The sequence below is a fragment of the Lagenorhynchus albirostris genome, chromosome 5, assembly GCF_949774975.1.
Source record: "Lagenorhynchus albirostris chromosome 5, mLagAlb1.1, whole genome shotgun sequence".
Lineage (NCBI taxonomy): Eukaryota > Metazoa > Chordata > Mammalia > Artiodactyla > Delphinidae > Lagenorhynchus > Lagenorhynchus albirostris.
In genome coordinates, this window is record NC_083099.1 from 132,511,511 (window position 1) to 132,539,389 (window position 27,879).

Sequence of the window (27,879 nt, forward strand, 5' to 3'; positions counted from 1 at the left end):
AAATCGATAACCAACAAGGACCTAGTGTATAACTGTATAGCACAGGGAACTGTACTCAGTATTTTGTAATAACCTATAAGGGAAAAGAATCTGAAAAAATATATATATATGAATCAACTGTGCTATACACCTGAAACTAACACGATATTGTAAATCAACTATACTTCAATTAAAAAATAGTTTAAAAAGTTAAATAAATAAATGTTTAAAAATAACCTCCCAAATAAGCCAATTTCTTAAAATCAGTCTGTCTTATGTATATCACACACACACACGCACACACACACACATCGCCCACCCCCCCACACACACCTACATACATACATACATATATACACATCCTATTTGTTCTATGTCTCTGGAGAACTCTGACTGATACAGCCCTTTTGCAGGATAAAAACAGCGGTCTGCTTTCTCAGGAACTTAGTTTTAAGAGCTATATAAAAGGCTGGAATTTAGTATTGCCAAGATTACTCTCATGAATCTTAAGTTCTCAATTAGGGACCATCTTTACACAGTATGTTAATGAGGGATATATTGGCTGTCCAAAACAGTCCTTTGCCCTGACCCCAGAGATGAGCAAATTGCTGTTTCTGTGTCTTTGTTTTCAACTGAGCATCAGCTGAAGTAATTGCTTGGGTATTCAGGGCCTTATTATAGAAAAAAGAAACATATACTTAAAATAGTAGAATCACATTCACAAAGTGAGATCCTCACACCATGAGAGTTACCTAGAAACTGAGATCTTGTGAAGGAATATTTGATTCCAATCTCCAATCTTCCTCCTACTCTAGGCAATAAACTTATTGATGGGAATAGCAGGCAAAAATCTTCATGATGTAAATTCATATTCTCTCTGTCTCTCTTTCTCTCCTTGCCCCTGTCCCCAGTGTGCGTGTATAATTGATTTCATGTGAGTTATATGTAAACGTATGTTGGATGTGACTTTACATTAAGCTTGATGGTCTGGGCTGCTGTCAGATTTACTGAACACATTTCCTGAGACTACGGTGCACTATTAAAGTGGCCTGATTTTGCATTACAAGCCCTCTTTATAACTGTCCCCAAAGGAGTCATCAATAATTTCAGTTTGGATAGAAATGTGAAAGAGACCTCTCCAATCCTGACACAAAAATGCCAGCATTGGCAGACCCATGGAAAGTCTGTCTTAAAAACTGCAGACTGGGGCTTCCCTGGTGGCGCAGTGGTTGAGAGTCCGCCTGCCGATGCAGGGGACACGGGTTCGTGCCCCGGTCCGGGAAGATCCCATGTGCCGCGGAGTGCCTGGGCCCGTGAGCCATGGCCACTGAGCCTGCGCGTCCAGAGCCTGTGCCCCGCAACGGGAGAGGCCGCAACAGTGAGAGGCCCGCATACCACACACACACACAAAAAAAACAACTGCAGACCGGACTCTTACAACCATCAGTCTAAATTCAAATGCTTCCAAAGAACAAAGAAAATGAAACAGTCGACCTTCTGGTGAACAGAAGCCCCATCACTTCTTATACTACTGAAAAATCACAAATGGAATCTACTTTTAGCATATAAACAACGTTTATAGAGATGAAAAAGTAATTATGCTTATACTAAAAAATAATATCCTTAGGTTTATTTATTTTCATAACACTGGCAAAAGAGTTTGGCCATGATTCCTTAGCAGCCATCTAGTTTTTATGGTACGTACATCTCACATGAAACATAAAGTACACAGATGATACATGTATTCACTGGGAAGACACAGCTTCATTCTTATCTTCTCTCATTTGAGTCTAAAGAAAATTTCAAGTGTAGTTCTGTGCATACCAAAAGAGACTGGAAAATTCTGATAAATATCCGGTTAGTTTTCTTCTCAAACCTCTTTGTATGAAGCTAAGTTTTCTTTTTTTTTCTTTTAGTAGTTCTGGAGTTATCATCAGAGGTCTAATTTAACTCTGCTAACGTTTTGATATTAATATGAAACTGTGCTAGCCAGCTTCTAGGATGGACCCTATGATCCTTGCCTCCTGCCATCCACACCCTTGTGTAGTCCCCTCCTACCCTGGGCCAACCTATGTGATCAGTAGAATACTGTGAACATGGCGGTACGTGGCTTCCAAGGCGAGATCATAAAATATATTGCTGCTCTGCTTTGCTCTCTTGGATCACTGGCTCTGAGGGAAGCCAGCCGCCATGTTGTGAGGACACTCGAGCAGCCCTGTGTAGAGGCCCATGTGCAGAGGAGCTGAGGCTGTTCCACCTTGCAGCCAAGTGAGGGAGCCACCATGGAAGCACACCCTGTGGCTCCGGTCGAGGCCCAGCCTAAGAGGGACCTTAAGCCAGAAATGCCTCACAAGCCACTCTTGAAATCTTGGGCCACAGAAATCATGAGAGATAATAAACAACTGTTGCTGTTTTACGCCATTACACATGAGGTGGCTTGTTAGCACTGGGAATGAAAAATGTTGCCTGCCAACAAAGGAGGCCGCAGCTGTCAAGCCACTACAGCAGCCCCTACAGTGAGCCCTGAGAGGATTCAGGATGGAGACAAACGTGCTGCCCACCACCAAGCCCTCAGCCACTGTAGCTCCCCCCAGTGGCGCACTCCGAGGGGACTCAGGATGGGAAAGCACAGGATGCTGGTCCTAGATAGCTGAGGTGCATATCTAAGGAATGATTTCAATGAGCACAGACGCTTGCATCTTCCCATACATAGAAAAGTGCTCAGTGCTTTAACTTGAGATATCTGGTTTTCTTTAATTAACAGTAATCTTTTGATGTTCCAACTGACTGGTCTTTGTTGCAAAAACCCCTGTATATCCTGGTTCCTCCCTCACCTCTTCGGACCAGTCCCTCAGAGCTATCCGAGAAGCTGCCTCCCAGGCTTGAAGTCCTGAGAAAGACTGCCAAACACAACAACATAATTCTCAACTTTGAGCTTGTGCTTTTTTTTTTTTTTCAGTCGAGAGCAGCAATACATAAGTAATAGAGGCTTTTATTTTTTCATTTCATTTCATTTCGTTTCATTTCATTTTAATTTATTGCCCTGCCAGGCGGCATGTGGAATCTTAGTTCCCCAACCAGGGATCTAACCCGTGCCCCATGCGTTGGGAGAACAGAGTCTTAACCACTGGACCACCAGGGAAGTCCCCAAGGTTTTATTTAAAAAATCAGTTATATGGTGGCAAAACGAAACTAATCATGCATGATATCCATTTCTGTGGTTTATAATTGCTGTACTTCTTGCACTTTTATTCTTTCGTTGTCTCAGTGCCTGGATACATTTCCAGATATTGAAAACTAAGTACAATTACAAAAATATGTTTCAGTCCAAGATCCGAATCTGGAAATTATAAACATCTGTAGTCTTAGTAGACGATTGGTTTATTAGGAAAGGATGTAACTCAGGAACAGCCAGAGTGTAAGGGGTGGAGGGGCAGAAAGCTGGTGGTGGGAAGCTGCAGGTGGGACACGTGGGTTCCTGTGGACTTACTGCTGAGTGAGGTAGGAAGCCACTAAGGCTGCAGGGCAGAAAAGAGATGCTGTAAATTTAAAAACTGAAAATTAAGTGTCTGTGAGGATGTGGGGACTCAGAGACTCCTGGGCACAGCGGCGGGTGTGTAACCAAGTTCACTCAGTCTGGAGGCAAGTGCCTCAGAACACTGAGGAGTTAAGTGTGCAGGCGCCCCATCACATATCAAGTTCATTTTGTACAGCGGCACAGAGAAATATCTATGAGAAGGTACATCCTGGTAGCAAAGTGAATTAGAGTTTTCCAGGGAAGCAGAACCAGTAAGACATACGTGTGTGTTTACTGTAAGGAATTGGCTCACGTGATTATGGAGGCTGACAAGTCTCAAGGGCTGCACTGAGCAAGCTGGTGGCCCAGGAGAGCCGATGAGGAAGGTCTAGCCTAAGACCCGGGAGACAAGGTGGTGGAGCAGAAGGGCAGGAGCGCACCCCACGAAAACATCAAAATCACAACTAGGGGCTTCCCTGGTGGCGCAGTGGTTGAGAGTCCGCCTGCCGATGAAGGTGACACGGGTTCGTGCCTCGGTCCAGGAAGATCCCACGTGCCGCGGAGCAGCTGGGCCCGTGAGCCATGGCCGCTGAGCCTGCGCGTCCGGAGCCTGTGCTCCGCAACGGGAAAGGCTGCAACAGTGAGAGGTCCGCATACCGCATAAAAAAAAAAAAAAATCACAACAAACTGCTGAACAACCACGGACCAAAAAATCACTGGAAGCTACCAGAAAAGATATTCTGTATCCAAAGACAAAGAAGAAGCCACAGCGAGACGGTAGGAGGGGCACAATCACGATAAAATCAAATCCCATACCCGCCAGGTGGGTGACCCACAAACTGGAAAATGATTATACGGCAGAGGTTCTCCCACAGCAGTGAAAGTCCTTATCCCCATGCCAGCTTTCCCAGCCTGGGGCCTGGCCTCGGGAGGAGGAGCCCCCAGAGCATGTGGCTTTGAAGGCCAGCCGGGCTTGATTGGAGGAATTCCGCAGGACTGGGGGAAACAGAGACTCCACTCTTGGAGGGTGCACACAAGGTCTCGTGTGCACCAGGACCCAGGGGAAAAAGCAGTGGCCTCATAAGAGCCTGGGCCAGACCTACCTGCTGGTATTAAGGGTCTCCTGTGGAGGCAGAGGGTGGCTGTGGCTCAGCATGGGGACAAAAGCCCAAGACCCAGGAGAGCCGCTCTCGTATGTTGCAGGTGAGGGCAGGAGAAGACGGACGTCCCAGCTCAAGCACTCAGGGGGAAGTTCCCCCTCATTCAGCCGTTTTGTTCTATTCAGGTCTTCAACTGACTGGATGATGCCCACCCACTCTAGGGAGGGCAATCTCCTTTACTCAATTTACCAATTCGAATGTTAATCTCATCCAAAACACCCCACAGACAAACCCAGAATTATGTTTGACTAAATGTCTGGGCACCTTCGGGCCCAGTCGGGTTGACACATAAAATTAACCCTCTGGGCTTCCCTGGTGGCACAATGGTTAAGAATCCACCTGCCAATGCAGGGGACACGGGTTCGAGCCCTGGTCCAGGAAGATCCCACATGCCGTGGAGCAACTAAGCCCGTGCGCCACAACTACTGAGCCTGCACTCTAGAGCCCACGAGCCACAACTACTGAGCCCATGTGCCACAACTACTGAAACCCGCGCGCCTAGAGCCCGTACTCCGCAACAAGAGAAGCCACCGCAATGAGAAGCCCAACACCGCAACGAAGAGTAGCCCCTGCTCGCCACAACTAGAGAAAGCCCACGCGCAGCAACACAGACCCAACGCAGCCAAAAATAAATAAATAAATAAATAAATAAATTTTAAAATAAATTAAGTACTGGCAGTACTTAAAATAAATTAAGTACTCACACAAAGTACTGGCAGTAACCTTGGTGCCCAACTCAAGGGGATTTATAATTAAAGTGTAGTAGACGGAAGTTTAAAGTATAGTGCTCACCAGTTAAAAGTAATAAACCTGTTTCATATTGCAACATGGATAAAACAGAAAATTATGAGTTAACAAGGTAAAAGCAAAACAAAAATACAGCTGTCCCTTTGTACCTGCAGGAGATTGGTTTCAGGACCCTCAGCAGATACTAGAATCCAAGGATGCTCAAATCCCTCATACAAAATGGCGTAGTATTTGCATATAACCTACCCACACCCTCCCGTATACTTTAAATCATCTTTAGATTACTTATAATACTTAATACAATGTAAACACTGTGTAAATAGTTGTAAGTACAATGTAAATGCTAGTTGCTGCCACACAGCAAATTCAAGTTTTGATTTTTGGAACTTTTTGGAATTTTCCTTTTTTTTGGAGTATTTTTGGTCCATGGTTATTTGCATCCACAAATGCAGAACCTGAGGCTATACAGGTCTGACTGTAATCCTATTTTTATTTGCAACCCTAGAATGAGACCCAAAAAAATCCGCTCCCCCAAACCATGAACTGATTATGATATTCAACCAAAAGAGAAAGTTCCTCCCCAAGAAGAATGTGTCTGTCACCACTGGAGGTAACTTACTTACTCTGAAAAGTGATCATTGAAGGGAAATAACTGAATAATTATCTTGCCTTCACTTTAGGAACTATATTTCAGGGTGACCAAATAGGCCTGAATGATGAGAAAGGGCTCTGTTTTACAGAAGGATACTGTAACCAAAAGCGGGGTCCAGCTGTTCGCTGCTCAAAAGCCAATAAAGAGGCAAAGTTGGTGGAAAGGAAAGTTTGCTTAATTTTGGATGTCAGCAATGGGGGTGGGGCGGACTCCTGTCCAAAGGCCGACTCCCCCTACAAATGACAATCATGGGCCAAGGGCTTTCATAGATGGAGGGAGAGGGCTACATGCAGAAACAGCACAGTCAGCTCTGACGGTCATCTTGAAATTGGTCATCGGTGGTCTGACCAGCATCATCTTGATTGTTTTAAGTACAGTTAATCTTCAGTTCCAGGGTCGGTGTGTTCCCATTTCCTTGAGGCCAATTCTTGGAATTGTGGCAGCTTACGTCACGGCTACAGTCTGGTCATCATTGTAGTTAACTTCTCCCACCTGGTAGGAGTTTCAGTATCTATAAGACAGCTCACAGGATATGGCTCAGAATATCATCTATAGTCCTTGAGAAGGAACTAATGGTCCTTGACTATGCTTAATGACTAAACTATTATTATTTAGTCTTGTTGGACTGTTTTCCTTTGTTTCTGCATTTTCTCACTTCTCTGATCAGACTTATTCTTTGGCTAAAGTTTTTTCACAGACAAAAGGCAGGCTGAGGACATGGGGTGGGGCAAGGACCATAGGGTCCTGTTCTGTTTCAATACCAGTTAATTAATATGGAAAAATCATAGTATAAAATCACCATTTTGCAAACTCTGATAAAATAATTGATTCAGGCAACATTAATCAATAGATGAGAAAACCTTTGGGTGAAAGACTGATGGGGGACAGAGTGTCAAGTGTCATGCCAGAGGATACTTGCTGGTTGAAAGAGGGAAACACAATTCTTCCATGAGGGATCAGGCTGTCATCACCAGAACTCACCAAATCTTAGCATCGTTAGCAATGGGGCAACCGGATTATTTTGAGCAACGTGGTGTGTTGAAATACAAAGCACAAGACACTGCACCGAAGTATTCTTACTTCAATATTTAATATTTTTGTTAATATTTTGTTTAATATTTTTGTTAAGTCTGAGCAGGATTTTAGGTCTAAATTCCAGGTGACAGGAAGTAAAGGAGACAGGTTAAATGACCCCATGAGGGAGCAACCAACCAAATCTAAAATGTGGGACATTTTGCAGGAAAACTGATTTGGCTTGCTCAATAAGACACCGGCATTTAACGCAGGAAAAGCAGGGAATTGTCCTACATTAACTCAAACAAACCAGCTGTAATAAAATGGTTTTTTAAGGACAACTGGGAAATTTTGAATATGTGCTGTGCACAAAATGGTATTAGGGAATTCATTTTCTGATGTGTGACAAAGGAATTATGGTTCTGAAAGGTGCTGTCCTCTCTCTCTTTTTTTTTTTTGCGGTACGCGGGCCTCTCTCTGTTGTGGCCTCTCCCGTTGCGGAGCACAGGCTCCGGACGCGCAGGCTCAGCGGCCATGGCTCACGGGCCGAGCTGCTCCACGGCACGTGGGATCTTCCCAGACCAGGGCACGAACCCGTGTCCCCTGCATCGGCAGGCGGACTCTCAACCACTGCGCCACCAGGGAAGCCCTGTCCTCTTTATTTAGGGTTGAGACGCTATGATGTTTGTAATTTACTTTAAAATGCTTCAGGAAATTATATAGAACAAAACAGGAAGCAAAAAAGGGGCAAAATAATCATTGTTGAATCCAAGGGATGGGTTCATTAAGTTATTCTCTGTACTTTTCTGAATATTTGAAAAACTTCACATACAAAAGTTAAAAGGGGTCTGTGGGGCTCCTGGGGAGAAGAAATTCAGAGGTTTTAGGAATCATTTAACATTTGAAAACTCACATCCAAACAGAAATTGATGGGTATAATTCTTACTGATATACTTATCTTTGCATTAAGCCTGTTTCAGAAAGACTGTTCACTCAGTCCAGGAAGACAACATAACTAACAGTTGTTTGAGAGAAATTCAGGGTCATGAAAGCAAACTGACCAGGCCCTTGGTGCTCAAGAGTGGATCAGACCAGGGGCCAGAAGCCTTGGGTTCTAACCCTGGGGCTGCCAAGTGTTATTTCCTCTCACTTGAGCCTGAGTGTTCTTACTCCAAAACGGGAGCATCTATTCAACTCCACGAACATTTCTTAACCATATGCAGTGTTCCAGCACTGGGTTAGGTGCTGCTGGAAGAAAGAATGATCCTATGGCGCCTCTCATTCAGTAGGAAAGACAGACAGGAAAGGTCAAGCCAGGGAGTTCCCTGGTGGTCTAGTGGATTCGGTGCTTTCACTGCCATGGCCCGGGTTCAGTCCCTGGTCGGGGAATTGAGATCCTGCAAGCCCCATGGCCAAAATTTAAAAAACTAAAAGGCCAAGCCAGCTAGGCGCTGATCAGGAATATGAAGGTGGACAATCAATGCACAGCAAAGATTACTCAGAATTCAAGCAGATACTACCGGTATTTTGTTATAGCAGCCCAAACAGACTAAGACAGGTGCATAAAATAAAATACACAGGATTACAAAGGAAATATTGTTGAAACTCTACTCACAAAATGTACTTCAAATTTGTGATATGTAATATATTAGCTCTTTTGTTAATGCGTTAAATAACAAGCTCTAGCGATGAATCTAATTAACTGCTCTGATTTCAAGGGAGTGATGAGTATAAATAATGTTCTGCATCAGATGCAATGTGATATGAAATGTCTGGAGTTCCCATGGGTTACACAGCCATTGGTACCGCTTTGGTTTGTTGTTTCATTCATAACTGAAGAGGATGCTCAATTTCAGTCGGAGGTTGGTGAAAATAACGACCTAATTTCTCTCCCAGCTAAGTTTAAGACCCCCTGAATTCTATCCAAGGACACCTTGAGGACACCAGTTAAGAACTGAGGGACTTCCCTGGCAATCCAGTGGCTAAGACTCCTCTCTTCCAGTGCTTGCATTGCAGGGGGTGTGGGTTCGATCCCTGGTTGGGGAACTAAGATCCCACATGCCCCGTAGCCAAAAACAAAAACAAAAAAAACCTCATGAGTGTGAAGCTATCTTACTTATCCTGAAAATAGGTACAGCACGAATGGCTGTATCTTTAGGAACTTGCTGAGTTCAGGTGAGACTCATTTTCTTTGAAAGGCCCAAGTTTACTAACTGATTCTTTTGGGTGAGTTAGTTTGGGAGAAGGAGATTCACCTAGGCTCCCAGTATCTGCCTACAGCTGAGTTATTAATTGTACAGAGGTAAAAACACCTTTATAGCGGGGAACTATCCCAGACATCATAATGTAAATGACCACCGCAAGTGTCCAACGTTTCAAAATATTAGTAGTAGGACACACTGAGATCACGTCACTCCAGACGCAAAATGTGTAAACAGAATAATCTCAAGTAAATAATCAGATAAACCCAAATTGAGGGACCCTGTGCACAATTATGTACCTCTTCTCTTCAAAAATGTCCATGTCATGACAAAGAAAGGCTGAGGAACTGTTCCAGATTATAGGAGATTAAAGAAGTTGACAATGAAATGTCTTGCTTAACCCGTGACTGGAGCCCAGCTTGAACACAAAGGTTTATAAAGGATATTATTGGGACAACTGGTAAAATCCAAACACGGAACATATATTACACAATAATACTGTATGAATATTTTCTTGAATTTGACGACTTTCCTGAGATTATGTAAGAGAATGTCTTTGTTCTTAGGAGATATACCCTGTATTATTTAGAGGCAAAGGGGACGTATTAGACTTAATGGTTCAGCAAAAATAAGTCTCTTTATATATCAGATAGATAAATAGGTACAAATATTGGGTGCATATATACACATATATACATATGTATCTATACACAAATATATACATATATTTCTATATACATGTATATACATAAATATATACATATATGGAGGGAGAAAGAGAGAGAGGGTTCATGAGCAAATGAGACAAAAATCTAACAACTGGTGAATCTGGATGAAAGGTATAAAGAAGTTCACTGTGCTATTATTGCAACTTTTTTGTGGGTTTGACTTTTTTCCAAAATACAAAGTTAAAAGCAATTAAAAAGCCCACCATCCAGAGTCAGCTGTTACAAACGCTTCAGCTACTTTTAAAAAAGTTTTATTTATTTATTATTTATTTTTGGCTGCTTTGGGTCTTCGTTGCTGCGCGTGGGCTTTCTCTAGTTGTGGCGAGCAGGGGCTACTCTTCACTGTGGTGCGCGAGCTTCTCATTGCAGTGGCCTCTCTTGTCGCGGAGCACGGGCTCTAGGCACACGGGCTTCAGTAGTTGTGGCACGCAGGCTCAGTAGTTGTGGCTCGCGGGCTCCAGAGCGCAGGCTCAGTAGTTGTGGCGCACGGGCTTAGTTGCTCTGCGGAGTGTGGGATCTTCCCGGACCAGGGTTTGAACCTGTGTCCCCTGCATTGGCAGGTGGATTCTTAACCACTGTGCCACCAGGGAAGCCCCTCAGCTACTTTTATCTCTGATCAACACCAGAGTCTCTGCTAATTAGCTAATGCACGGTAGAAATTAGTTTTCATCGCGTAGTCATGGCGCTTAGATGTGGGGATTAGCTGTTTGAGCAGGGGATAAGAATCCAGCCAGTCCTGTGGCCTGAACTTCTCTGAATGGCACCCGGGGTTTAGGATTCTGAACCACCCACATGTGCAGGTGCTCACTGGAGGCGTCTGTTCCTGAGTCCCGAGGCCTGACACCGGAACTGTAATCACTGCATCCGCCCTGAGTGAACCTTTCAGAGAGAGAGGGTTTGGAGGCTGAGGCCCTACAGCCCGGACTACGTGGACTTCCAGAAGAGGCGTCTAAGGGTTGCTGGGTCAGCCTGCTCACGAGTGCATGTGGCAGAGTTCAGTCTGAGATGTGGCTTTTTCAAGACCTTCTCTTCCTCCTCATTATTATTATTTTATAGCTTTACTGATATACATATACCTCCCATTTTTAGTCAAGAGGTCCATGAATTTTGTAAATACACAGTCCTGCGACTGCTATATTCATTTCAGAACTCTTTCATCACCCCTAGAAGTCCCCTCCTGCCTCGTTGCTCTCATCGCCGTCCCCATCTGGACCACGAAGTACTACTGATCTGCCTTCTGTCCGTATGGCTTTGCCTTTTCTAGAATTTCCTCTGAATGGAGTCATCTCAGGATGTAAACTTCTGTGTCTGGCTTCTTTCACTCAGCATAATGGTTTTGAGATTCACCTCCTGCGCTGTGTGCTGTGGTTTTGATTCAGATTACCTAATGATTAGTGATGTCGGGCACCTTTTCATGTGCTCATTGGCCATTTTTAAAACTCCTTTGGAGAAACGTCTCTTCAATTCCTTTGCTCATTGTATAAGTGCACTGTCTTTTTTTTTTTTTTTTTTTTTGCGGTACGCGGGCCTCTCACTGTTATGGCCTCTCCCGTTGTGGAGCACAAGCTCCGGATGCGCGGGCTCAGCGGCCATGGCTCACGGGCCCAGCCGCTTCGCAGAATGTGGGATCTTCACGGACCGGGGCACGAACCCGTGTCCCCTGAATCAGCAGGCGGACTCTCAACCACTGCGCCACCAGGGAAGCTCCTGTGCATTGTCTTTTGATGCTGTTGTTGAGTTGCAGGAGTTCTTCATATATTCTGTATATTAATCTCATATAGGATACATAAATTGCAAATATTTTCTCCCATTCCATAGGTTGCCTTTTTACTCAGTTGATAGTATCCTTTGGTACACAAAAGTTTTAAATTCGGATGTAGTCTTTAGTCTTTTAAAACCTGAAACACTTCCCAGGCCTTTCTTTACCTTTCATGACATTGACATTTTTGGAGAGTACAGGCCCTTATTTTGTAGAATGTCCTCAGCTTGGGTCTATATAATTGTCTCCTTATGATTTGGTTCAGCTTGTGCATTTTTGGCAGGAACACAGTATCTGCGATGTTGTGGTCTTTCAGTGCATCCATCAGGAGGCATGTCACCAGTTTGTCCTCTATTATTGGAGATGCTGATTGAAATCTCTTAACTCAGGTGGTGTCCTCTGGTAAGTATGTAACTGATAAGCAATCTGGGGGGACAGCTCTAAGATTGTATGCATGTTATAAGTATCCTTTTCCCCAACAAAATGGAACCCAGTAGTTTTAGCATCCATTATGATTCGAGCCTGAATCAATGATTATAGTGATGATTCGCTATGATGGGTGAAAAATGGTGACTTGGTTTTCCACTTGTATTAGTCCCTCTACATTTATTGTGGCATTTTAGTTGGCATTTTAATTTCCCTTATAATGAAAGAAGAGCTTTCTTCACTCTTTTGTTTACTTGTTCTTCGATATCATTCTGATTCACAGATTCTTTTTTTTTTTTTTTTTTTTTGCGGTACGAGGGCCTCTCACTGTTGTGGCCTCTCCCGTTGCGGAGCACAGGCTCCGGACGCGCAGGCTCAGCGGCCATGGCTCACGGGCCCACAGCCGCCCCGCGGCATGTGGGATCTTCCCGGACTGGGGCACGAACCCGTGTCTCCTGCATCGGCAGGTGGACTCTCAACCACTGCGCCACCAGGGAAGCCCCACAGATTCTTTTTTACTCAAGGTGTTATGACATCTATAGTCATTTTGGTGAACTTTGTTTGTTTGTTTTTTGCATGTAACCATATATCTGGATATCACTCTGTATCAGTTCATAGAGTTCTTCCTTGTTGGTTTTTATAGCAATGTGCTACTTCATTGTGTGGACATGCTATAATTTATTCAAACAATTTCTTACATATGGACATTTAGGTTGTTTTGAATATTCTGCATTACAAATTATGCTGTAATAAATAACCATCACAGTTTTTTTTGTATTGCTAGAGATAATTGAGGGTAGTACCCAAAAGTGCTATTTCTAGGTCAAAGGGTAAATACTCTGTAATTTTCTTAGCTATTGCTCAATTCCCCTCAGCAGAGGTTGGACCATTTTGTGGTGCCCACTTCCAGCCTCGCCACAGAGTGGTTTGTCAAGATATTGAGTTTCTGCTCTTCTGATGAATGACAGGTGCATTGTCACTTAGGTGTGTCTCATCGTGTGCAGAGAGGTTGCATCCTTCCACCACTTCCAGTAAGTGGCTCCTAAGACCTTATTTTAGAGAAATGGCTTCCATTCGGGCTCCAGGTGCTTATTCTTTGGCCCCAGCCCCTCTCTCCTCCCTGTCTAGACAGATGAGGTCTGTCAGACTGTAGGAATGGGATCGTCACTAATATCTCCATCGTCGTCAAACGTGCCCAAACGTGAGAGGGCACTCAGTCCACCGGCACCAAGGGGGCGCATTTCCGTGCAGCTGGACAACTTGCACAGCCCTCCCTCTCACTCCTGTCTCAGCCTCCACAGCAACCTCCCCCAGAGGGTACAGAGAACCCTCCCTGCTGAGTGCTGAGGCAAAGGGGCTCGGAGAGACGAAGCAGCTCACTCAGCCAGTGAGAGGAGAGTCCAGTCCAGAGACCATGAGCATAGAGTCCTAGTCAGTGCCTGCAAAGTCAGGGAACTGTCCCCAAGACTACTCTCACTTCTGACACCAGAGGCCAGCTCAGGGTCCCCACAACCACCGCCAAGTTCAGTGACTCACTAGAAGGACCCTCAGAACTTGCTGACAGCTGTTATACTCACAGTTACGCTTTGTTATAGCAAAAAGATACAGATGAAAACCGGCCAAGAGAAGAGACAAATAGGGCGCAGTCGGGAGAGGTTCCTACTCAGCGTCCGGGTAAACACATGTAACTGATCAGGACACTATGGGGCCTGCCGGGGACAGACCCCTCCCCCCATGTCCTCTGCTTTAGCTCCTCTCTGAAGCGCCTAGATAACAGTATCTGATGCACATTTCCTGAGTTGTTTTACAGATGCTAAAACCACCACCAAATGGAAAAAGCGAACTATATGATGACCATGAGCACATAGCCCCTGGACCTACTGGAGCCTAATGACTGATAATGTTACCACCACTCACCATCAACCAATCAGAGACCAGTGCATGAGCTGATCACTCACCCTGGGACTCCCCTCCCTCACTTTGCCTTTAAAAACACCTCCCCGAGTGCAAGTGTTTTGAGCATTAGCTGCACTGGACTCTTTGTCTGGTGCCTTACAATAAACGCTGCACTTTTCTTCACCACAACCTGGTGTCAGTAGATTGGCTTTACCGCCAGCCCGTGGGCAAGTGGACCTACATTTGGTTCCACAACACAAAGGCACTCTTATCAGGCAGGAGAGCCTAAGGGCTTAGAGATCACCTCTGGGGAGCTGAGGGCAAAGAGTAGATCTCTCTTTGGGCAAGGGTAAATCTTTATTACACAATGCCCTTTCCTTGTGATACATTCATACAAGTGAGGGTACCTTGCTCATGACCTTGGAGGAAGAGTCCAGCCTCTGCGCCCACGTAACTGGCATGAAGAAGAATCCCACTTGGCTAAACAGCAGGACTGGGAAACGGACAGCAACAGCCAGTCTGCAAGAAAAGTACAGTAGACTGGTTATTGAGAATTCACAGCCAGTGTTTTTCTCCACTCATCAAATATGGAAGAAAAATGTCAGTTTGACCCCACTTGGCTCTTGCATCAGGCCCAGCTGGCCTCAGTATCATTTCTGACTTCATTGCATCCAGAACCCATAGGTGGTGCCAATTTTCAGTTTGGGCAACACATAATTTTAAAAAGAAAAAAAAAAAGGGGGGAATCTGAAAGATTAACAAACCTCTTTCTTCCATCGAATTACATTTCCCAGTTGAGGTAATGTTACAATGAAGATTGCCTTGCAATTTGTACAAAAGGGGTAAGTTCACAGCTTTATTCACTGTGGGACTGTTGTTGACACTTGCAAAAATCTTCCACCTCCAAATCAGACAAAGGTCAATTGAGAGGAGGCCGCCAAGCCTTACTATTTAGGGATGGGGGAGGGGAGAGGAAAGGAAGACAAATTCAGACCTGAGGGAGCAGGGGATTGGGGGTGGCGTGGCGAGGGGGGCTGGGAGGGAGGAGAAAAAACTTTTTTGTTCACCTCACAGGCTTTCTCCACACACTGGGCTATCCTGAAGGAGGAGGACAGAGTTTTGTTTTCTCTCGAGGTCCTCCAGCCTACCCAGTGTCCTTCTCAGGATTTCCATGCTCCTCCAGCCTTCCTTGGATAGGATGCCAGGGCCACAGACAGATGTTTTATTTCTTTTTTCCTTTTTTTTTTTTTTTTTTTGGGTCATGCCTTGTGGCTTACAGGATCTCAGCTCCCTGATCGGAGACTGAACCCAGGCCACCGCAGTGAAAGCCCGGAATTCTAACCACTAGGCCATCAGGGAACTCCCTCAATTACATGCTTGGTCTGGGGCTTCAGCTGACACTCCCAGACGGGGGTCTGTTACAGTCTTCCAAATCTGGAGGTCTGTGGATTCATCCCAGACACCTGATCTGTTCAACCATCAATTTCATGGTTGACTCTTTCTCTGTGTCTTCAATGTGAATGTGACTTCCCATCACATGGGCCATTCTGGTCGCCCCGAAAGGGATTTCCCAGCATCTTGGGCTTCCACAACTCCAGTTAGATACTTTCCTTCTTTCTCCAGTTTTAAGCATCTGGGAATCTCAGCCAGGCCTAAAATCAGAGGTTCTCATCTATCACCTCAATTAATGAACAATAAATATTATATACCCGGCTGGTTTCTATGTAAAATGTTTCTAGCACCAATTCCATTCCATTGTGCAAGGGGAGGGTGTTGGTGGCAGTAGGGAGGGTGGTTCCCAACACTATCCAACAAGTCTCCAGACACCAGCTCAGTGTCCCACAATTCAACTCTATTCTGACACTGCCTACTCAGAGATGGCATCGTATCCCACAGGTTAAGGGCTCAGTCTCACACGCCTACCCCCTTCCCCAGCTTCGGAAGCCAGGCATAAGGCCAGCTGATCACCTGTGCTTCTGACCAACCAGCTACAGTGTCGATTGGAGGTTCCAACAAGACCCCTCCTTGAGTTTGATTAATTTACTAGAGCAGCTCACAGAACTCAGAGAAACATTTAATTCACTAGATTACTGGTGTATTATAAAAGGATATGAACAGCCAGATGGAAGAGATTAGTAAGGCAAGGTATGGGGAAGGGGCGTGGAGTCTCCATGCCCTCTCCAGGCATACCATTCTCCCCCCATCTCCAAGTGTTCACCAGCTCAGAAGCTCTCCAAACCCTATCTTTTGGGGGTTTTCCGGAAGCTTCATTTCATAGGCATCATTGATTAAGTCATTGGCCATTGGTGACTGACTCGACCTCCAGCCCCTCTCCCCTCCCTGGGGGTGAGGGGGTGGGACCAAAAGGTTCAGCCTCTAATCACGTGGTCAGTTCTTCTGGCAACCAGCTCCCACCCTTAGGGGGATCCAAAAGTCATCTCATTAACATAAAAAAGAACATTCATCCTTCTAGTCACTTAGGAAATTGCAAGGATTTTAGGAGCTCTGTGTCAGAAATGGACGAGGACCAAGTATATATTTAATTACATTACCATACCATGACCCAAATATCCTTTTTTTTTTTTTTTTTTTTGTGGTACGCGGGCCTCTCACTGTTGTGGCCTCTCCCGTTGCGGAGCACAGGCTCCGGACGCGCAGGCTCAGCGGCCATGGCTCACGGGTCCAGCCGCTCCGCGGCATGTGGGATCCTCCCGGACCGGGGAATGAACCCGTGTCCCCTGCATCGGCAGGTGGACTCTCAACCACTGCGCCACCAGGGAAGCCCCAAATATCCTTTCTTTAGGAAAATGCAGAATTGGGGATCATAAGTATCCCGCATTTTGTTGTGACATCAATTGATTTATTCATCAAATACCTACTGAGGGTTTACTCTGTGCCCAGCGCTATGTTGGCACTGGAGGCTTAATGACGAGCAGGGTAGGCGAGGTCAAAGTTGAAGAAAGGCACCGCTCTGAGATGGCTTTCAGTTACTTTTCATTCTGAAGGGAAAAACTCTCTGAGAACTGAAAACTCTACCTCTGTCTTGTCAAAAAATAAACTGAGGTATATTAAATGTTTTAAGAGTTTGAGCAAACATTAATTTGAGTCGGGCAGCATCCAATCTAGGAAATGGAAAGGGGCTCTGAGGAGCTGTACAAAATGAAAGACTTTTATAGGTAGAAGGGAGCAGAAACAAGGACGTTATACTAGGCAAAAATGCCAGGTGGTTAGAGCAGGTTACTTTCCTTTCGAGTTTGTCAGGCAGATTACCTAACTAGTGCTAGGAGTCAGGCGATTCTAGGAATCAGGTGATTCCTGATTGACCGGTTAAAGATTCCATTTCTAGGAGAGCAGAAACTGTAATTAAGTTGTCTTGGTTTGGTGACATGGGGCTTAACATAAGCGACTCCATTTGGAGCCTGTTGTCTTGTTTTTAACCGTCTCAACCAGAGGTGAATCTTACATCTTATAAAATTTATCTTAGTAGTATTTTTAATAGTTAAGCATTTTAAAAATATATATAATAAAATATTTTTGAAAAAAGATTACCCAGTACCCTAGCATGGTAAATTCAAATGGCCCAGAAGGGATCACAGGTAAGTCAACCGCTCCTTCCCTCAGAGCTGGTAGGAGAAGTTTAGGCTTCAGGCCTGCAGGGGGACCTCCTAGCCAGCTCTCCTTTCTCCTCAGGCCTATTCTAGATCCTTGGACCCGAGGGCTCTGGCATGCTGGGCAGAGCGGGGGTGGCGGCAGGGGTGAGACAAGTCCCCAGTCCCCAAGAAAGGCCTTGGGTTCACATATCCAACCAGCTGTTTGGGGTAGGGGTGGAAGTTACTCATTCTCAAATGCTTATGGATGCCAGACACTGATCCAGACATTTAGTTGGGATACATCACCTTCTTGCAGGTGAAGAGCTGGTAAGGGGTGGCTGCATGAGTGCCTGGTGTGAGAACCAGGGAGAAAACCTTCCCCCACCCCACTATTCTTAACTGCATACTAAACAGCTTCCTGTTGGCAGGGGGGCAGTGCAAGTCTTTTCTTCCTTAGTCACCTACAATGCAAGGGATTTGTAGCCACCACCCGATGCCTCTGCATGAACAAAGGATCCCTGAAGGATGTTATACTCTACTTTTCTTCAACAAAAACTGACCTTGCAACACAGGAATCCCAGTGAACTACCGATTTTTCATCTTTAAGCAGTGCTGTACGCTGCCAGTTCTAGACAAGGAGCCATTTCTGATTTCTAGAAAACTTCTTGCAGCCAGTGGGTTGGAGACGGGGCCTGGCTGTAAAGGACTGAGAGTAGAATTCAGTTACGGGGCCCGCTGTCCTGGGGTTGCCTCTTGTGTTGGAAATTACCTGCTGTGAAACGACGTTAAAAACAACCGCTCTTCACTCTTCACTCTTCCTTCCTTCCCTCCTTCCATTTATTTTTAATTGCGGTAAAATATATACAACATAAATTTTACATTTTTAAATTCAAATTTTTAAATTGTGGTAAAATACACATAACACAAAATTTACCATCTCAGCCATTTTTAAGTGTACAGTTCAGTGGCATCAGGTACATTCACATTATTGTGTATCCACCACCACCATCCATCTCCAGAACTCTTGCCATCTCACAAAACTGAGACTGTGTACCCATTAAACAACTTCCCATTCCCTCCTTCTTCCAGTCCCTGGCAACTACTACTCTACTTTCTGTGTCTATGAGTTTGACTATCTAGATACTTCACATAAGTGAAATCAAGCCGTATTTGTCCTTTTGTGTCTCACTCAAAAGCATAGCGTAGGGCTTCCCTGGTGGCGCAGTGGTTGAAAGTCCGCCTGCCGATGCAGGGGACACGGGTTCGTGCCCCGGTCCGGGAAGATCCCACATGCCGTGGAGTGGCTGGGCCCGTGAGCCATGGCCGCTGAGCCTGCGCGTCCGGAGCCTGTGCTCCGCAACGGGAGAGGCCACAACAGTGAGAGGCCCACGTACCGCAAAAAAAAAAAAAAAAAAAGGATAGCGTAATGTCCTCAAGGTTCACCTGTTGTAGCCTGTGTCAGAATTTCTTTCCTTTTTAGGCTGAATAATATTCCATTGTATTGACAGACCACATTTTGTTTATCTACTGATCTGTCCATGGACATCTGGGTTGTGCCCACATCTTGCCTCTTGTGAATTATGCTACTATGAACCTGGGTGTAGAGATACCTGATCATGTCCTGCTTTCAGTTCTTTTGGATGTGTACCCAGAAGTGGAGTTACCCTCCTCACTTTTCTTAATTACAAACTAAATGACTCTGTGCTGGGAAGAGAAACTCGGGATGAACGTGCAGTCTGTTGGATGTTTACCACCAGTGTGATAACCCAGCCGAAGGCTTCTCATTTAAAAAAAAGAGAAAAAGGGATTTCACCTTCTCACAGTTTTGTATAAACTCCCACCACTGACACACTTTCAAACATACCTCATTTCTGATATAACTGTCCTCCCTCTCTCCCTCTCTCTTGCCAGAAATTACAACCACCACAGATACCATACTCTTTCTATGATACAGCTCCTACTCACGTCAGAGCTGTATCATAGAAAATTAGCCCTGAAAAGCAAATACCCCTTCACCGTAGGTACGGACTTTCACACAATCTCTTGTCTTAGATTTACGTAAAAGATCAAGCTCCATTTAAGAGAAAGAACAAAGAAAAGGTGGTGACCAAAAATGCCTGAAGTGGATTAAATAAAAAATAGATCAGCTGCTCAAGAGGGAACAGGAAACAACTAGCAATTCACAGACTTAGAAAGTCAATAAACACAAGGAAGTGTGCTCATTTGCATGAATAATCAAATAAATGGAAATTTAAAATGAGATCTTATTTTTACCTCTCAGACTGGCAGATAAAGAGACCGGTATTATGGAAGTTTGATGAGGCTGTACGGAAACAAACACTGAGGGTGGGGATGGAAATAACTGCAACCTTTTTGAAGCACAATTTGGCAAAAAAAAAACCCTATGGCTCAGCATTTATGCTTTTAGGAATTTGTATTTCAGAGGCGTTTCACAAATCCATAAGAATACCCATACAAGTCCATAAGACAACATGCAGCCTCTGTTCTAATAGCAAATAACTGAAAACTTCCACATGTCCATCCAAAGATAAGTTCGAGTCCTAACAATTAGCACCTGTGAATGTGACCTTATTTGGAAATAGGATCTTTCTAGATATAATTAGTTAAGATGAGGTCATACTGGATTCGGGTGGACCCTAAACCAATGTCTGGTGTCCTTATAAGAAGAGGAGAGGACACACACACATACACACAGGGAAGAAGGCCATGTGCCCATGGAGGCAGAGATTGGAGCGATATAGCCACAAGCCAAGGAATGCCTGGAGCTTCCAGAAGCTGGAGGAGGCAAGGAAGACATCTTCCTTAGAGCCTCTGGAGGGATCAGAACTCTGTTGACACCCTGATTTTGGACATCTGTCCTCCAGAACTGTGGGAGAATACATTTCTGTTATTTTAACCTATCCAGTTAGTTATAATTTGTTATGGCAGCCCTAGGAGAGTAATACAGTAGGGGATGGCTCAATAATGATACATACACGTGACTAGGGATGGGTGTGAGACCCTCAATCTATTCCTTATTATGCTTTGGATTATTTTTTTTTTTTTTTGCGGTACGCGGGCATCTCACTGTTGTGGCCTCTCCCGTTGTGGAGCACAGGCTCCGGACGCGCAGGCTCAGCGGCCATGGCTCACGGGCCCAGCCACTCCGCGGCATGTGGGATCCCCCCGGACCGGGGCACGAACCCGTGTCCCCTGCATCGGCAGGCGGACTCTCAACCACTGCGCCACCAGGGAAGCCCTATGCTTTGGATTTTGAACTATGTGAATGTAGTTCCTTTTATAAAAATAAAATTTAAACAATTAATAAAATATCATTCTACTTCTTTCCCTATAACCTAGTTGTTTGGGTTTTATTTATTGCACTTTAAAGTTACAGTAATGGAGGACAATTATATTGAGTTTTTTCATAACATTTTGAATTGGAAAGATCTAAGAGATTGCCTAGTGTGGTAGGCAGAATAACGGCTCCCAAAGGTGTCCACATCCTAATCTCCAGAACCTGTGAATATATTAGGTTATATGGCAAAGAGGAATTAAGTTCACAGATGGAATTTAGGTTGCTAATCAGCTGACCTTAAAATAAAGAGGTGGGACTTCCCTGGTGGTGCAGTGGTTGAGAATGTGCCTGTCAATGCAGGGGACACGGGTTCAAGCCCTGGTCCAGGAAGATCCCACATGCCGCGGAGCAACTTACCCCGTGCGCCACAACTACAGAGCCTGCGCTCTAGAGCCCGCGAGCCACAACTACTGAGCCCATGAGCCACAACTACGCGAGCCACAACTACTGAAGACGGCACACCTAGAGCCTTTGCTCTGCAACAAGAGAAGCCATTGCAATGAGAAGCCTGTGCACCGCAACAAAGAGTAGCCCCTGCTCTCCACAACTAGAGAAAGACTGTGCGCAGCAATGAAGACCCAACACAGACAAAAATAAATAAATAAACAAATAAATGTATTTATTTATTTTAAAAAATAAAATAAAAAAATAAAGAGATAATTCTGGCTGAGCTGGGTCAATGTAATCACAAGGGTGAGCTCAGTGTAACCACAAGGATCCTTACAAGTGGGAGAAGGAGGCAGAAAAGTCAGCGTCAGAGTGATGTAATGTGAGAAAGACTCAATTGGCCATTGCTGACTCTGGCCTTGAAGATGGAGGGAATGGCCATGAGCCAAGGAATGCAGGCACCCTCTAGATACTGGAGAAGGCAAAGAAATGGATTCACCACAAGACACTCCAGAAGGGAACACGGATCTGCTAATACCATGGTTTTAGCCCAGTGAGACCCCCATCTGACTTCTGACCTCCAGAAACACAAGAAAATAAATCTGTGTTGTTTTAAAACACTAAGTCTGTGGTAATGTGTTATAGCAGTAACAAGAAACTCATCCATCTTGTCAACCCCTCGTTCTGTAGAAGAAGAAACTGAGATACAAGAACACCAGAGAAAAGAATCAATACTCTACCCCAGATGTCCTGGTTAATAAGGGTGTTTTCACTATAAAATGTGTACACGAATAATTAGAGGATAAACTTCCTTTCACCTCGTACACATTTTGTCAAAATCAAACTTTCCTGGAACATTTAAAAAATGATTTGCTCTTTGAAAAATTCAGCACATTAACATTTCTGGAACATTTCTCATCTTAAAAGCAAAAATAAACAGTAGGGACATTCCACACTCACTCTCAAACCAACTTATTAAGAACCACTGTTTTAGGACTTGCCTATGGTTCGGCATAGTTTACCGTCCTGAATTGTAATTCCTCTGCTATTCCCAAATAAACTCATTTTACTGTTGAAATAACCGGCTCTTAACAAAACCAAACTGAACAACTTTTCCTCCCAGCGGAACTGGTTTGAATTCCCTTCCTAGTAAAACTGGACTAAATTTCTCACTTCAAACCAATGCAGTTTTTATTCCAATGCAAATGAAGAGCTTTATGAGAAGAAAAACATACCATGCTGGTTCACACACAACGAATTGCATATGTAACAGGATTGCTATAAATTTAAATACCTGTTTATTGTCAAGAGTAATAAAAAGGTCACTTCTAGAATTAATGTGATTCTGAACCCTGTTATATAAGGCATTAAAAGGTTAACTCAAAGCACATTTGTAAGAAAACTGGTAAGGGCAAAAACAGTCTTGATCAAGTGGCATATGAAAGAAAACTATTGTTATTTTGAGTAACAGAAAACCAAACATACCCTAGAGACCTTAGGTATTTAGTGTGTGTTTTGTTTGAATCCAGACACATGGGAGTCTTACAATGTTTAGTTACTTTAATCATGCTTAACATGTAAAATTAGAATAACCAAGTAAGAACAATGATGTCATTTTAGACTTTAAAACAAATTTCATGGTGTGGGTCAAAGAGTGCCGGCCTGGAATCCACCCTGGTTCGAGTCGGGGTTTTGCCATTTCTAGGCTGTGATCACCTCCCCAAAGTCTTAATTCTCAGTTTGTAAATTGGGGATATGCCTGGCCTCCTAACAGGCGCTTGTGAGCACAAAGTGGAATAGGAAGTGTGAAAGCAATTCATGGACTTGACTCGACGCCAAGGACAGTCTTGTGTAGGAGGGCGGAGCTCGGAGTTGACAGGAGATGATAAGGCCTTGGGCACAGATACCCCTACAGTGTAAAACACCGGCCCTCTCTGGCGAAGAAAAAGTAGAGACCTATGACAATACAAGCAGTTTCTAGTTCAAGTTCATAATCCAGTCAGTTCTTTGCACTGGAAATTGCCCTGCTGCGGGTACTGGCCTGACCTTGCCAGTGACAAACGGGCACCTTAATCTACTGCCCTAACTTTCTGTGGTTTCCTCCTCAGGATGACTTTCTCTCCTTCCTTTGTGTACCAGTTAGGATGCTTTAACAGGCAAGTGAAGAAAACCCTTCTCAAAGTGGCTTAACGAATCAAGGGGTGCGTTACCTTGCAGAAGAGATCCAGAGAGAGGATGGTACCCGTTAGTTAACTAATGGGCTGGAAAATGCTATCTTTCAGCTTGACCATCCTCAGCTTGTTTTTACTCACATCATGTTTGCAGGATGGTTGCCCTAGGACATCCAGGAGAAAAAGCCAGACCAATTCTTTCTGTAAATCTTTTTTAAAGAAAGAACATTTCCCAGAAGCCTCCAAATGACTGCCCCCCACGTCTCATTGACCCGAATTGAGTGGGCGTCAGGCTTACCCTTCTACTCCTCACTGACATGCAGAATGGGGTGACCCTGGCAGGTTTAGACAACCAGCATTTTCTCCAGTCACACAGGTGAGGTTAGACACTGGAACAAAATCAGGGTTCTGCCAGTGTGGAATAAGGGAACAGGACAGTGGGGCAGGCACTCAACAGTGCCTGCTGGAATTGGAAAATAATCTTTATAGTTCTGTCTACGGTAATGGCATAGAAGTTGAAAGGGAAGGTCCATTATTACCTTTCTTGTCTTAGATATTGAAAAGACATCACAAACTGTGTCCAAAATGAATCTACTGATCTTTTCCAAAGAAAACCTGCTCCATCTACAATCTTCCCAGCCATCCTAATTAATAACAACCTCATTCACTGAGTCAAAACCCTGGAATCAGCCTGGACTCCTCTCCTCTTGCACCCAATATTCTAACCATCAGCAAATCCTATTTGTGTTGCCTTCAAATTACATCCAACTTGGGACTTCCCTGGTGGTCCAGTGGTTAAGACTCCATGCTTCCACTGCAGGGGGTGCAGATTCAATCCCTGATTGAGGAACTAAGATCCCACATGCCGCGGGGCGTGGACAAAAAAAAAAAAAAAATCCAACTTGGGGCCCAGGAAACAAAGTGTGGCAGGAAGTTGGGGGAGAGGCTCTGCATACAACCCAGCCATGCTCTGGTACCAGAGACGAGGGAGCACCTGCAGGAGCACCCTTGGCCTAGAACGGGGTCCCCATGATGGGAAGCTGCAGGAGTGACACTTCTCCAGGTGGCTCTATGGACTACGGATGGGAACAAGAAGCCTGAGCAGAAGAGGAAGGACAAGGCCATATGCGGGCTGCAGCTGACATTCTGGTTTGTGGGCACTTGTGAGCTGCTACTTTGGGCATGCCCAGAAATAACTAAGGACACGGGGTGATGAAGAAAAGGGCTAATTTCCAATAGAGCTGGTGAGGCTTGTGCCAGGAGGAAATGCAAACTGCCTTTATTTTGTGCCCACAGACTAGTTAGGCGCTTTGGTGCTCTAGGCGGTTAACTCCAAATGTATATACAGGAAGTCCCCTACATACGAACGAGTTCTCTTCCGAGAGCACGTTTCTAAGTCCAGTTTGTTCGTAAGTCCAACAAAGTTAGCCTAGGTACCCAACTAACACAATCGGCTATATAGTACTGTACTGTAATAGGTTTATAATACTTTTCACACAAATAATACATAAACACACACACACACACACACGAAAACATTTTTAATCTTACAGTACAGTACCTTGAAAAGTACAGTAGTACACTACAACAGCTGGCATCCAGGGGCTGGCATCGAGTGAACAGGCAAGAAGAGTTACTGACTGGAGGAGGGAGAGGAGGTGGGAGATGGTAGAGCTGAAGGGTCGTCAGCAACAGGAGACGGAGGGCTGCAATTCTACTCACACCTGACGTTGATGGAACGCACGTTCGCCTCTTTGAAAGTTTGCAACTTGGTTCGTATGTAGAGGACTTACATGGGGATATGTTTTGAAAATATTAAACCACTATGTTTTGTTTCCCTCTTAAATCACATTCCCTGGCAGTCTTCCATCTCCAAGTTTTTTTGTTTGTTTGTTTGTTTTTTGGTTTTTTTTTTGCGGTACGCGGGCCTCTCACTGTTGCGGCCTCCCCCGTTGTGGAGCACAGGTTCCGGACGCGCAGGCTCAGCGGCCATGGCTCACAGGCTTAGTTGCTCCATGGCATGTGGGATCTTCCCGGACCGGGGCACAAACCCGTGTCCCCTGCATCTGCAGGCGGACTCTCAACCACTGGGCCACCAGGGAAGCCCTTCCATCTTCAACTTTGAGCCACCAACCTCTTTGTCCCAGGGAAGGAGAGCTTGTTTACTCCTAGAACAAGGAAGTAATTGCTTTGAGTTCCAAAGATGATTTTCTTGAGGCCGTAGCATGGGGTGAACAGGCATCCTGGTCTGCCTACGGCAGTCCGGACTACTCTTGTGGTCCTGGCATTATTATTATTATTAACCCATTTAAGCATCAAAGGTATCCCTGTCTGGACAATAAATTATAGTCATCCCCACCTTAGAAGATAATAGTTTGAAAATCTTTTGTTGAGAAGAAAGGATTTTCTAAGTCCCTTTAGCATCCATTAACAAACCAAGTATCAAGTTTTGCGAAAAGACAATAGGATTTTACTTGAGATCAGGGGTAGCAAGAAATCAGGGTAGAAGGTAGACCAGTGGTTCTTAAAGTGTGGTTAGCACCAGCAGCAGCAGCATCTCCTGGGAACGTGTTAGAAATGCACATTCTCAGGCCCCATCTCAGACCTGCTGAATTAGAAACTCTGGGGATGGGGTTGAATCATCTGTGCTTTAATAAGCCCTCCAAGGGGTTCTGATGCAGCGAAAGTTTGAGATCCTCTGAGGTGGAGAAAGTAAAACACTCTTCCTTCAACATTACGGGAAGGGAGGGAAAAGGAGGGAGCTGTAGAGCAAGCAAGTGGCGTGTGCCACTTGGGTCCTCACTTCCTCTCTCCCTGTGAGTGCTGAGGGCTGAGGTAGAAACACCCAGATGAAATGGAAGATCTTGACAACTTTAGGAATGCCAGTGGCATTCATACAACGGTGGGTGGAGGAGGAACAAAGTTTTAAGAGAGGGTCCATGTGGATACATTTCAACATGGTGCCAGGGCAGGGCAGTGGGGTGTAGAGGGAGCTGTCAGGATAGAAAAGTTGGAGCAGTAAAATGTGGCCTGTGCCTAGCACCTGACGTTCCTGTGGGCCCCCTTGTTGGGATACGAAAAGGCCGAGTTGACTGGGGACCAGCAGAAGACTGGGGGCAATGCAAAAGAAGTGGAGATTTGGCGACAAGATGGCAGTGGTCAGAACCACAGATGATAGTGGTAGGACGGGTCACGCCATAGCTGTCACCGGTCCAGAAGCAGAATGGACCAGCTGCTGTGCAGCAGAAACCAACGGGGATCCTGATGACAACACGTGGATAGGCAGTGCCCTCCTCTATTGCTGCCTGACTTCTGCCAACTAGATGCCCAGAGTCCATCCTGGGGTGCAACAGCAGGAAAGGGAGGAAACTCGGCATTTACACATGAGAGAGAAAACTGTCCACTTCCACCATCTGAGGAGGGCCGTCTGGAGAAGAACAGAGGGGCCTGGTAAAATCAACAACCTCCTGTGGAAAGTGTCTAGCATTCATGATAAAATAATTGAGCAATTTTCTTGTAGACTCTGATGAGATCAAGAGCTCCCGTGGGCTGCTAGACTTACTGGCGTGTCTTGTTATGAATCACCCGAATTGTTGACCATCAGGCTGGTGTGAACAGAGAGCGTTTCACCCGACAGGCCTGTCTTGAAGCTAATGTTAACAAAATTATCTAGTAACCTTTACTTCTACCAAAAGTTTCCACCGAAAGGAAATAAATGAACTGGTTTTATTGGATGCCTTGTTCCCCTGCAGCAAGTTTAAAATAAAATTTTATGTGTGCTCATAATGAATTCATATCTGAGAAAGTTGTTTTCACATCTGAAAGAGATTGATTTAACCTAAAGCAGTGGGTTTCAAAGCGTGGTCCCTGGGCCAGCAGCATCAGCATTAGTATAACCTGAGAACTCATTAAAATTCAAATTCTCCAGCTACACCTCAGGTCTAATGAATCAGAAACATGGGGAGGAAGCAGACGTCTGGCTATGGCCAAGTGAAATGGTTAGCAAATCCTCTCCCCAGATAGCAACCGTAAAGCTAAAAAAAATTGACAAGAACAACATTTAAGTGCCCTGGAAATTGACCAAAGACATACGACAATCTGAGAAGTGTTTATGTCTGAAAACTGCTGAACTTCGGATACGAATAGTGGATATCCGAGGCATGCTTGCCAGTACTGCTTCCATCTCCTCCAGCCCAGTTGGGTGTGGAGGTTCTGCCAGGGCTGGCCAGGCCGTGAGGACTGGCAGTTATGGTGCTGTGATTAAAGGGGTCTCAATTGATCGGGTGTAGTGGGT

The 27,879-nt window shown here is 44.9% G+C and overlaps 1 protein-coding gene across 1 annotated transcript in view; it reads right to left on the reverse strand.

The window, feature by feature from the left end:
- Positions 1 to 6,216: 6,216 nt before the first annotated feature.
- LOC132520324 (uncharacterized) overlaps positions 6,217 to 27,879 on the reverse strand; it is a 33,231-nt gene continuing 11,568 nt past the window's right edge. Inside the window, exons 4-6 of the mRNA XM_060149081.1 lie at positions 25,147 to 25,377; positions 14,499 to 14,598; positions 6,217 to 6,547 (exon numbers count right to left, since the gene is read on the reverse strand). Of these exons, the coding sequence (XP_060005064.1) occupies positions 6,500 to 6,547; positions 14,499 to 14,598; positions 25,147 to 25,377 (379 nt within the window). The 3' untranslated portion in view covers positions 6,217 to 6,499. The remainder of the gene's footprint in view (positions 6,548 to 14,498; positions 14,599 to 25,146; positions 25,378 to 27,879) is intronic.